Genomic DNA, 13,167 nt, shown 5'->3' on the forward strand with positions numbered 1-13,167 from the left:
CCTGGCTACAGCACTGGAGGACCTGGCTACAGCACTGGAGGACCTGGCTACAGCATTAGAGGACTGGAATGACAATATTTCAACTACACAGGCAAGCAGTGCATCTGAATTCAAAGTAGAGAGGAACCCAGCCATGATTGCTCACAATTTCAAAGTAAAGAGGTATGTAATACCCAAGCATCCTTTTTATAACAGTCACAAACATGACAACAACCATAGATTTCTGGACATGTTCCAAGCAACAGTAGATAAGCTGGATATCCAGGTGAACCTACTAAACATGCTGGCAATCTTAGTAACAGGGAGTGACATCAATTTTAAAATTTGAACAAACTTATAATAAGGACAAGGAGACAGACTTTAATGCATGTCCTTGCTCCCCAGTGTGTGACCAAGTTACCCACTTCAAGAGATCCTACGCTCCCTAATACGGGGATTAAAAAAAACCAGAGACCTTCGTCCCAAATGTGTCGGCGTAGAAGACAAACAATTACAACTCAAAATAAGTGACTGCCCAGGGCCATCATCTGCCTTGTCCTGGATGCTGCAGAGATTAACCCAACCAAACCAACAGATATACAAGGAATGGAAGCAGTACAAACCCACTTAACACAGTGAAAGGGTCAAATTCAGAATCCGGCAGACTTACACTGCCACATACATTCTAAGGAGAGACCAGCTTTGAAAACCCCAAGCACACTAGACATTAATCAGTCAGTCAAAATTATGCAAATATAACCATCAGAGACCAGAGGCGCGGTCAAACATAGTGTTTCCACATCAAGGCACATATTAAAAGGTTGTTACAACTCAGAAAACCGACAGTATAACAGACACTGCCCAAGGTGAAATACAATTGATATGAAATAGTAATACTAAGTCCCTAACCTAGCGTGAATGGAAAGAGATTGCGTTAGAGAAGAAATAATCCCTTGACGACAGGTACCACATAAGCCATTCCATCCAATATATCAAATTTCATGACATTGTTTCCAATATTTCATTAGAATGTAGTAAACCAGGGAATGTCACTTAAACGGCTTCAGAAATGATGAAGAGAGGACCATAGGCAGAAATACCTATTACAAGCAGCGTACTAACTCCACCTTAGCACAGGTAGAAAAACAGACCATAACCCTTTAAAACTTGAAGCACCCCAAATCCATGTGTTCCAAACATTGATCCCACTCACATATCCAATGTAAAGATGAACACAAACAGAGGGGCAGGGAACACCCAGGATAACTTAAGAAGGGAAGCGACATCCATCAACTAGTGATGAACGCCAAGCTAACACAAACAGAGGGGCAGGGAACAACCAGGATAACTTAAGAAGGGAAGCGACATACATCAACTAGTGATGAACGCCAAGCTAACACCAACAGAGGGGCAGGGAACAACCAGGATAACTTAAGAAGGGAACCGACATCCATCAACTAGTGATGAACGCCAAGCTAACACAAACAGAGGGGCAGGGAGCAACCAAGATAACTTAAGAAGGGAAGCGACATACATCAACTAGTGATGAACTTCAAGCTAACACAAACAGAGGGGCAGGGAACAACTAGGATAACTTAAGAAGGGAAGCGGCATCCATCAACTAGTGATGAACGTCTAGCTAACACAAACAGAGGGGCAGGGAACAACCAGGATAACTTAAGAAGGGAAGCGACATACATCAACTAGTGATGAACGCCAAGCTAACACAAACAGGAGGGGCAGGGAACAACCAGGATAACTTAAGAAGGGAAGCGACATCCATCAACTAGTGATGAACGCCAAGCTAACACAAACAGAGGGGCAGGGAACAACCAGGATAACTTAAGAAGGGAAGCGACATACATCAACTAGTGATGAACGCCAAGCTAACACAAACAGAGGGGCAGGGAACAACCAGGATAACTTAAGAAGAGAAGCGACATCCATCAACTAGTGATGAACGCCAAGCTAACACAAACAGAGGGGCAGGGAACAACCAAGATAACTTAAGAAGGGAAGCGACATACATCAACTAGTGATGAACGCCAAGCTAACACAAACAGAGGGGCAGGGAACAACCAGGATAACTTAAGAAGGGAAGCGACATACATCAACTAGTGATGAACGCCAAGCTAACACAAACAGAGGGGCAGGGAGCAACCAAGATAACTTAAGAAGGGAAGCGACATACATCAACTAGTGATGAACGCCAAGCTAACACAAACAGAGGGGCAGGGAACAACCAGGATAACTTAAGAAGGGAACCGACATCCATCAACTAGTGATGAACGCCAAGCTAACACAAACAGAGGGGCAGGGAGCAACCAAGATAACTTAAGAAGGGAAGCGACATACATCAACTAGTGATGAACGCCAAGCTAACACAAACGGAGGGGCAGGGAACAACCAGGATAACTTAAGAAGAGAAGCGACATCCATCAACTAGTGATGAACGCCAAGCTAACACAAACAGAGGGGCAGGGAACAACCAGGATAACTTAAGAAGGGAACCGACATCCATCAACTAGTGATGAACGCCAAGCTAACACAAACAGAGGGGCAGGGAGCAACCAAGATAACTTAAGAAGGGAAGCGACATACATCAACTAGTGATGAACGCCAAGCTAACACCAACAGAGGGGCAGGGAACAACCAGGATAACTTAAGAAGGGAAGCGACATCCATCAACTAGTGATGAACGTCAAGCCTGTGATAGGATCCATTTCACACAATCCAGCTCACAAAGAACCAAAACACGGGTTGTTTAAGGCAAATTTGCAACAACATGTATCTCAAGAATATTTGAGAGCAGTTGCAACAAATTAATTCAAACCTAGATAAACAACCTTGAAAAAGAGTTACGCTACAACATGAACACCAAGTTATTAAGGCCCAAATATGTGAATTGGTCTCCAAGCGGCACGGCAATATCCTTAATCGGACAATATGGACAAATTATCAGAGTCTCCGAGCCTTGTTCCATATAAACCCCATACACATAGTATCCATAGAATTCTTATCACCATAAGGGACCGAAACAAATGAGGCAACTTTAGTTTGTGGGGTCTCCTTAGATGTACCTTCACAGGTTTATTCCAAGAAAATGTATTCAGAAATTGGTGAATACAAATTTCTAAATATACGAGGAAGACCTACCCATTTCAGCTGGCGGTCTTGATTCAAAATCATTCACATTTAACAGTTCAGTCTCCATTATCAATCAGGGAGGCCCCACAATCAATCCCGAGGAATGCAATAGGAATAACTGTGGCCACATTAAAGATAGGTCTCGGCTTGTTCCATCATCTACAATACTGCAGTATGGAGGTCAACGCACCGAGCAGGCGAGCTGCTCAAACCCTGAAAAGGGTTTGAAGTGGCTGCCAGCAGCATTAATTCCTCGAACAACGAGCTGAAGCATGGATCAGACTCAGAGATCCGCTGCTTTGAAGCAAAGTATTGCGCTGTTCCGCAAGAATGTATGATACTGGAAACAATAATATCTCTTCTTACTGCAAGAGACGGGGACACAACAGCCAAGCCCTTTAATTGGATACGTTGAACTTAATAACTTTGTTTTTAAAAACAAATGAAAAGGGCGACTAAAGGGTGGACGGCAGTTTCTGTCTTGACTCATTGTAATGTGACTGTGACTCCGATACAAACAAATGCATCCTGGATCTTAGTATTAAACATCAAGCGGTGGTCTTTGGAGCAGCATTTCCCCCTAGATATAGCTAACATTTACATTTATCCATCACACACGGACACGCAGGAAATTGTGAGTAAACTATATTTGGTATGATAGACCCCAAAGCAGAACATAATAAGGCTGCCATCTTTTTGTTGGTGGCTTTAATGCAAACCTGTTTTCTCTACCACATGAAGAGGAACAAAATGACAGCCCAATAATTTATGTGGCGTTTACCCAACCGGGATGCACCGCCACGCAGGAGACGAGATGAAATCTGAGGAAATATTTTGACCACATACATCTTGACCTGTTTACGAGTTATAAATGGAACAAACCCTGAGGATAAACCTCCTGCAAGGGTACACATCTCCATTAAGAGTAATTCCATAATTTACTACATGTGAGTATTCTTTCCTTGTGTACACACATTTCATTTTTCAAAATTGTTTGCTGCCGGATATTGACCATGTTCTCAAGGTGACTGGTATCCACTAGGACTCTTCTCCATCCTCAAGCAAAGAATCTAATTCCTCCTTCATACACAGCAATTGTGTAAAGATTGAAATAGGATGGTCTGCTGATAAAGGATATCCAGGTGCAGTGCACACTCCTAGAGAAAGGACACGCCTCTGCTGGTAATCCTAGACAAGATTGGGAGGAATTCAACAAGAAACATCTTCAGCTGTATCCGAACACCACTTCCAACAAAGCGCCATTTACTAGTTCGACAAACAATGAAATTCAATGAATCACTCAGGCCCTCAAATAGAGAAAAAAAAGATCAACTGAGAATTACGAGTGATAAAGGAAAATCCATGTGATCTAACACAAGTGGTGAAACGCAAGAAGATAAGACAAAAAAACAAAAAAGAGGTTTGGGCAGTAAAAAAAAAGGAATGTTCTGATCAATTCAGCTTGAGCTGTATACGCAAGCCACAGTAAATGTTTGAAGGAATTTTGGAAAACTATCAACCCTATAGAAAGAGGAAGTTTCACTGCAAACAGCTCTGACATCTTTACAGGGGTAACTTACCTCAGCTCGCAATACATTGCAGAGTAGCGCGGTACCAATGTTCTTGCTGGCAGAGAAGACGAACGGTGTCATTCTCCAGAAAAGGTAGCCCTTCTTAGGAGCGAGGTCAACGAAAAGAAGTATTTTCTGCACAGAGCAGAATAACAACGTCTTGATGGCTCCTAAAGAAAGAAAATTGACAAAAATAAGACTGAAAAGCTGTGCAGAGGGAGCTCCAGGACCCAATGGGACTCCTCAAGTTATTTTAAAACAAACCATACATTCTGGCCAACAAAATTGATGCTGATGTATAATCGCGTCTTGGAAAACGAGCAAATGCCAGACTCCTGGAGGGAGGGCAATCCTACACTCAGTATTTACAGGTCCAGTCCAGCAGACGATCTCTGGTAACACCTCAATCATCCTAACTTCTGTAGAGAACTAATCCTCAAAATTCCTTTTCCAACATGTCCCGATAAGTCATGTGCCCTATAAAATGCCCATCATGCTGTGGGATGTTACCTGATGAATATCATTAGCTCCTTGCCCAGGAGAGCATGTTCAGAGAAGTGTTTGCCAGAGAGTAAGGCTTACAGGATTACTACCCAGATAAAATGTCAGATGTGCTGCCAAAATAACATGCCTTAGAAGTTACTGCCCTGGTAATGTACCTTTCTGGCATGCCTTTAGATGTGTTGCTCTGATAACGTGCAAAAGTGAACAACCTTTACAACGAAACTATTACAACACACTACACTTACAACGAAATTTTTACAACGCAACATCCACTACAACGCATTCCATTACATAGCATAACACTACAACGCATGTTTAAAAACTACCTTTACAACGCATTCCATTACATCGCATACTACCTTTACAACGCATACCATTACAACGCAATCCAACACTTACCCTACTGTTGCACCCCCTGGAGTTAGAATAGTAATTTTTACCCCTATACTATGGGTTGTAATGGTATGCGTTGTAAAGGTAGTATGCAATGTAATGGAATGCGTTGTAAAGGTAGTTTTTAAACATGCGTTGTAGTGTCATGCTATGTAATGGAATGCGTTGTAGTGGATGTTGCGTTGTAAAAAATGCGTTGTAAGTGCATGCGTTGTAAAAGTGTGCGTTGTAACGACATACATCCCGTGCAAAAGGCATCTTCATGTACCTTTTGGCACTAACATATACTTGTATTAAAAGACAAATATAATGTATGTAAACCTATGCAGTGGCGTAGCAAGGTCAGGTGGTACCCAGTGTGGAAGATCTCTTGTCACACCCGCCCCCCGATTGCACCCCCCACATTCCTTATCCATAGGCTCTCCACTACACAGTCTAGAGTTCAGCCCCGTTTTGTTGCGTTTGTTGACTGAGCTAGAGAATGGGTGTGGAGAGAGCTTTTTATTTTAAAACACATATTTTTGCCATTTTGTCACCCCCCTCAGTGATGATACCCTGGGCAGCCCGCACCCACTTCCTACACCGGAGAACCTATGAAGGATAGTTGCGTAATATGTTTATGGTTTTGAAAATATAGACTTTCTTCTTTTAGGACAAGTTTCAAAGTTATCTAGACTGTTTGAAGAAAGAGCTGGAGGATACGCTAGAGCTGCATCGCAAAGAAGAGACGAAAGTGACACAACGGGAGGTAAGAGAACGAATTGATATACCAGTAGCTGGAGCAAGCACTCTGAATAATGTCTTGCTATACAAGTTAACAGCAAGACCAAAGAATATGTGTGGGGGGGGGGGGTCTGCCATAGCTAGATTTGGGATTTCTTGACTGTACTTTGAAACGATCACCTGCAGCGTGCACACATATAAAGTCACTTTAAGACCCCGGGGGTTTCAAGAGGTTTTTTGTGGATGTTGCATAAAGGTGAGCAACTGTTATCCTGATTTGTCCTTAGATGTCTTCTCTGGAGAGGGGACCACAGTCCAAGGGGTGATGGTAACAAGGATATTATTAAAGTGCATTACTCCCTGCTAAGGCAGAGGTCTCCATCCTTTGCTATAACGAGAGCTACTTCTGATCAGTGGATATATTCCCAAGATGCAAATGGCTTTGGCCCTTGTTACAGTAGTGACCACATCAAAGGCCATCATCATAGTGGCCGCACCTTGCAAGATTACTACTAGTGATCACCTGTCATACCAACATATATCGAGAATATTGATTAATACAATAGCATGAAATTATGTAGGTGTAAGTAAGTATAAATTTAGTATCCTTAACTCCATGTCTACATATATCTGCAAAAAAACTAGATTTTGGAGTTGAGAATGTAAATAAAGTTAAACATGGCGCTCTATTATCCTCTTCTTAGGTATATTACTCTATAATAAATAAAATCAACATATGTTAGAATTGAGGGTCGAGGCAATAAAATTGTCAAATATGACAAATCTGTTGTTTTTTGAGATTTATGATGGTAATATACTCTGTTGCTCTGCTTTGTTCATTTACCAATGCTTGCTTGTGTCTTGGATGGGTTAAGAGGGGTTATTTTCTTGGAATGGGGTGCGGTTCCAGAGTGTGTGTCCTTGGAATGTCAGGTGCAGTGAATTCCGTGGTCTCTGTTGATGTCTGTGCTCATGGGTCCTTTTATTGAAGATTAAACCTTCCCTCTTTTATGAGTTGGAGTTTTATCTGGAGTTTATTTACCTTGACTTACTAAATGGAGAAACCTGATACATAATTAGTTACCAGGAGTGGGGTGATTTTAAAAGCAGGTTTTCGTGGAGGAGTGAGAATCTTCGAGGGCCACAGAGGCAAAAGGAGTGAAGGACATTTTTGGAAACTGTGGCCATCGGACAGTGTTCTCAGGAAGTCTGGTGAGTGCTTTGTGGGTACTGTATTCCACTCACCTGTGAGCGCCCTACATGTGAATTCTACTCCGCGAACGACCAGGAGGCTAACTTTCCAAGTGCGTCACAAGGGAATGGTGGTGTGGCACAAAGTGAGCGATCCCAGCAGGCATTGTTAGTTGGAGCCAACGTGCGCCTGAAATTTTGGATCCGGCTGCCATCAGCGCATCGGACGTTAAACATGGTAGCCATTTTGATTTGGGCAACGCATTTTGGAACAAGCTCACCTGCTGGCAAACTACTTTTTCGAGGGGGAGGGAGTAGCGATCATCGTACTGGTGGAAAAAGGAGCAGTGATCAATGCACTTGTGAAAAAAATGTATGGCATCCAACCAAGGGGCCACCACTTTTTCTTCAGAGGGCTGGCAAGCCAGAAATTAAATGAAAGGAGTGGCTACGTATATATTTTTTTAACTTTTACTTAACGGCAATTGATGCAAGGGTTATGAGCCTCCAAGGAAATTAGCCTTGTTGTTTAATCATTTGGGCATTGTGGGCCAACAATCCTTGATCATTTTCTGATAGTAGCTGCTCTCAAGGAGGAACATTGTATTTGGAATGTTTACATTGAGGCAAAGGAGAGAGTGAAGAAACGATATTCGGAGGAGTACAGTGTACTGTTGGAGAGGCATCATTTCTTTAAATGGAAACAGTCAAGTGAAGAATCGGGGGAGGAGGCTTTGTTGCTTTACAAGTCTTAGCCTCTACCTGTGAATTTGAAACCATCAAAGATATCTCTGTAAGAGAACTGTTTGTGTTTAACTGTTATTATAAGAAAACACAGGAACATCTGTTGACTTGAAGCAATCCTACTCTGTTAGAAGTTATTGACATAGCAGAAGCATAGAAAGGTATATTGTTTGATCGTAAGCTTTGCCTAATCGAGGTGGTTTATCTCCCGTCAGTTGCATCTCTACAGAACATTCTGTTTGTGCAAGGAATCTTAAGACTGGGACGCATAGGAAATTCAAAAACAGTAGTTATAGGTGCGGTTCTAGGAGTCATATTGGTAACAGTAGGTTTTGTCCTGCTGTTGGTAAGAAATGCAATCATTGGAGGAAGATTGGACATTTCCAATCGGTGTGTAGAGCCACTTTAAATGTACCTACCAACGTGAAAATGGTAATGTGACCTTGTGAGAAGAATGTGTGGGTGCGTATTCGCAGGTGCATGTAGGAAAATTTGACAATGTTCTTTTGACATTGGATACTGTGAAAGCTTCTAGCAGAAGTAAGAACATTAAGGCACCATTATGTCAAGCACCTGTTGATGGAAGTTTACTGTAATTTATGGCAGAGTCTGGGGCACCAGTTACCATTATGTCTGAAACTACAGTTTTGGTCTAAGTCATGGCTTTAATCTACTGATGTTAACCGCAAAGAGTTTGGAGATTAGGATATGATATGCTGGGGTATTTTGAAACAACTTTGGATGTTTGGGCACAACAATTTGGGCAAAGATGTATGTGGCTGTGAGAGGTTGTTACATTGTGGGATGGAAAGATTTAGCATGGTTAAGTATCATTTCAGGTCATGAGAATGCCATTGTATTGGGAGACATTCCCATTTTGGTGGTGAGTACTGATGAAGATGTTGTGCACAGAGAGATGTCTAAATATCCTGATGTATTTACGTATGAAATTAGTACAATCAAAGGCTTTGAGCACAAGATTAGGGTGAAAGAGAAATCTGTGCCAAATATACATAAGGTTAGACCAGTACTGTTAAGTGTGAAAATGGATTTAGAAATTCTTTTAGATAAAATATACGCTGAAGGAGTCATCAAACCTACTGACTCCTCAGAATGGGTATCCCCAGTAGTCTTGACATGTAAGTGGACAGGAGAATTATGCGTGAGGATCTGAGATCTTTAAATCGGAACTCCTTGGTGGAATGTCACGTTCTGCCAAGTATTGAGGAGATGTTAGCTAATGTTGGTGATGCTAAGTATTTTTCCACTACAGACCTGCATTAAGCATACCATCATATTCCCTTGAGCACGAAGTCACAAGAACTGACTATGTTTGTGACACTGGTGCTTATAAGTATTTGCGTTTACCGTTTTGCTTAGTATTAGCCGCCAGCTTATTCCAACGTGTGATGGATGTTTCATTTTTTGATCTGGAAGGGGTGCAGACTTTCCAAGATGATATTCTTGTTTTCACAAACTCTGGAGGAGCACATGGTAATGCTTGAACAGGTGTTGGGGAACTTGGAGGAGTGAAGGATGACAGTCAAACCTGAAAAATGTAAATTACTGGTTCAACAGATTGATTATTTGGGACATACCATTTCAAAAGAAGGTATTAAACCAAGGTTTTGCAATCTAGAAGCTATACTGAAAGCACACCACCTGGTGATAAAGATTCTTTACACTCATTTCTGGGATAATGTGAATACTATGCTGGCTTTGTCGAAGCGTATGCTTTAACTGTGCAACCATTGCAGTCACTTCTGCAGAAAGGTGCAAAATTAGATCAGGTCAGGCTGACCAAGCTTTAGAAAACATTAAGCAATTGGTGGTGAATGCACCCACACCCAGTCCATATGTACCCACGGGAAGATCCTTTATTACAGCGGATGTGAGTTTGACGGGAATAGGTGCGTTTTTTAAGCAAACTGTGGATGTAAGAGAAATGATAGTTGCCTTTGTGTATAGAACACTCAAAGATGCAGAAGTCGACTGCAATACTATCAAACGTGAAGCCTCGGCTTGTGTGTGGGCGGAGCAGATGTTTAAAAAGTACATTTGGGGTAGAACACTTGATGTGTTTATGAATCATAAGCCTTTGGTTTATATTTTGAGTGGAAATGGCTTGGGCAAGGCTTCTGCAAGTTTGGTATGTTTGCTACAGGAATATGATATGCACGTTAAATATATTGAAGATGGAAAAAACTTTAGGGCAGATTACCTTTCTCGCTTACCTTTCCCTGATCAGGATTTGTTTGACTGTGTGGTGGCTGTGATTGATGCAATTCCTGAATAAAAGCAATATATCACCGAGGAAGAATGGAGTATTGCAACTTCCTGTGGAGTTGCACAAAGTGTTGAAATTCATAAAGGAAGGGCGGTCCCCTTTCAAAAGCCTGGATAATGAACTTAAGGGCTTTGGGTAGGTCTCTTCAGAGCTCACCTGTGAAGATCAAATTTGTTTAAGAAACAGATTGTTCCTCCTCCGAGAGGTGCATTTGCGGAGTCGTGGCTAAAGGGGGCATGGCCTTCAACCACCTCTCAGCAATCCCACTGTGTTGGGCTTACTGGAGGTCTGGTTGACCCCTAAGGAGCCTCAGCAGCCAAGGGGACTTCACCCCCAACCATGAGCGCACCAGGAGTAGCGTTTGCCGAGTGGTGGAGAAAGGAGACGGGGCTTTTTTTTCTTTTCTAGTTCAATTTTTTAGGAAGAGGGGCCATGTGGCACCCTTTCCCTGGACCATATTGGGCCCCGGGGACCTCATCCACAAGGGCCTGTGTTGCGGTAGAATAAATAAGATCTCAAGCCACAAGTGAGTAAAACGTTACTTGTTTATTTCATTAAGTAAGCGTGAGTGTAATGAGCCAACGACCGCTCTTCCAATGTCCCCGGTGTCACTGCTCCAACAGAAACTGTTTGAGCAGAAAACCCAGGCCATGGACACGGAACCGGAGCCATACTTCAAAAGAATAGATTTGTGCTCCTGAGCGGGAGCACAAGAATACATTTGTACTCCAAAGCGGGAGCAAGGGGCAATAACAACTTGTCCTTAACAAAGACAAAGGACAACTTGTTCACATAACAGCCAGCCCCTTTTGTTTATTTTTTATATTATTTTGGCCCCAGGGACCCCTTCCCCCCCCCCAGCCTTTCTTTTTTAAAATATTTTTTTTAATTTTAAGAGCTGGGCTTCAGGGCCCCAAGCAGGTCCCCCGCTGTTTACAGCCCAGGGGAGGTAGTGGTCCGAGGGGGGCCCCAAGAGCCCCCATCCTTCATGCCCCCGGGATATGGCCCACCTGGGGGGGCTTTAAAAAAAAAGGCGTGCAGGAGGAACAGGGTCATGACTGATTTGCATATGGTTTGGTCTGAACTGGGGTGGCGAAGTGAGCTAAAGAATGATGATGGATTCAACCCAGATCTGAAACTGGAGTTGAGTGTCTGAAAGGTTTTAGTGCTCCGCCCATCATCTCCTTGTATTTGCTATGTTCTACCGATACTTACATACTCTGGACTGCTCTATAATTGATTGCATCTTACTCACAGTGCACGTACAGATGATGTCCACATAATTTTTCACACAGGTCGATGAACTAACGGAGACGTTGCACGTGATAACCTCATAGTTTCACCTCGTAGCGGACACGAATAATACATTTACGGTTCCGTCAGCACCAGTCTATAGATTTGTTGAATCGCCGAAAACAACTTGGACACTGGATGCGACACCGAGCATGTTACCTCAGCAAGCTTAAAATACATGCTTGGATCTTTATCTACAGAGATATATATTCCCTGAAGAAGGGCAACAGCCCGAAATGCATTGGGAGTGATTAATTGTGAGAGTCCACTGTCCTATTTATACAAATCGATACAGTTGGAATGCTTTCAATTTCACGGTTACTTGAATGAATCAAAAGTCTAAAGAAGTTACATTTGGACAACAAGCTGTGAAGAGTATTTTTGGAATTACGATTTATATTGTCACACTTGGCACCAGTGTGTCTGCCCCTTTTGCAGTAGCCAAGTAGAAACAACTCTTGCAACTCAAGGAACCAGACTGGCAATTCAGTCCGGTTGTGCATGACACAAGGGATGGCAGTCTAGTTTACTCAAAAATATAATAAACAGGCCCCTCTCACTGATAGGTAAATGGCTATTGCTGATTTGTAAAACATTTCTGATTAAAATGTTAATGCTTCTAAATTTCTTCATGGTGTACCACCGAGGGACGCATCAGAGGGGCTTCACAATTGCTGGATTCACCTCTTTACATTCTCCAGAGGTGGTATCAGATCAGAGAATTGCAAGTGGAATTTGCCGCTTAAGGCCTTACGTCTTCAGGCTTCTGAGAAACTTCACACAGTCTAGATAGGTTTACACGTCTGGGGCACAGCACCCTGACCTGCTGCTCTTTGGGTGGATATAATAGTTGATCCATCAGGGCCACTCCCACAATATATTTTCCAAACTATAAGACCTTGAGTGACCCATGATCACTGCCCAGCCCTTTCAGATGTATTGTAGGCCACCCTGAATTTGTGAAAGTTAGACTGACAGAGGTCTCGGAGTTTTACGCATGAAGACTTTGTATTCCAGCAGTACAGGCAAAGGACTGCGGCAAGCAGTAGCTGCATAAAACATGACAGTTCTCTTGTGTCTTCTACTGACATTTTGAATGCAGCAGGGAGTGGTGGAGGATAGAGTCGGCACGGCACTGCCTGCGCTGCTCCATGCAGGAGCAAGATTCTAGATGGTGCCGAGGAAGGAGTGGGGTGCTTAACCTAAATGATAAAGAGACTCCTCCCTGCTGTGATTTAAGCTGCTTGATATGGGACCTGAAGGCCTTCATTGTGAGCTGAGCATGAACAAATAGTACACACCCTCTTTTACAGTGCAGGACCTATTAGACTTCTT

General features: G+C 42.7%; 1 protein-coding gene across 3 annotated transcripts in view; it reads left to right on the top strand.

Annotated features, from left to right (window-relative positions):
• The window catches only part of LOC146869446 (E3 ubiquitin-protein ligase TRIM39-like), a 183,271-nt gene that overhangs the window by 38,355 nt on the left and 131,749 nt on the right, over window positions 1-13,167 (top strand). For all 3 annotated transcript variants that reach the window (XM_085599846.1, XM_085599843.1, XM_085599845.1), the window contains exon 2: window positions 6,247-6,342. In XM_085599846.1, the coding sequence (XP_085455972.1) occupies window positions 6,247-6,342 (96 nt within the window). The remainder of the gene's footprint in view (window positions 1-6,246; window positions 6,343-13,167) is intronic.

This window comes from Triturus cristatus, chromosome 1_1 (assembly GCF_964204655.1).
Source record: "Triturus cristatus chromosome 1_1, aTriCri1.1, whole genome shotgun sequence".
NCBI lineage: Eukaryota > Metazoa > Chordata > Amphibia > Caudata > Salamandridae > Triturus > Triturus cristatus.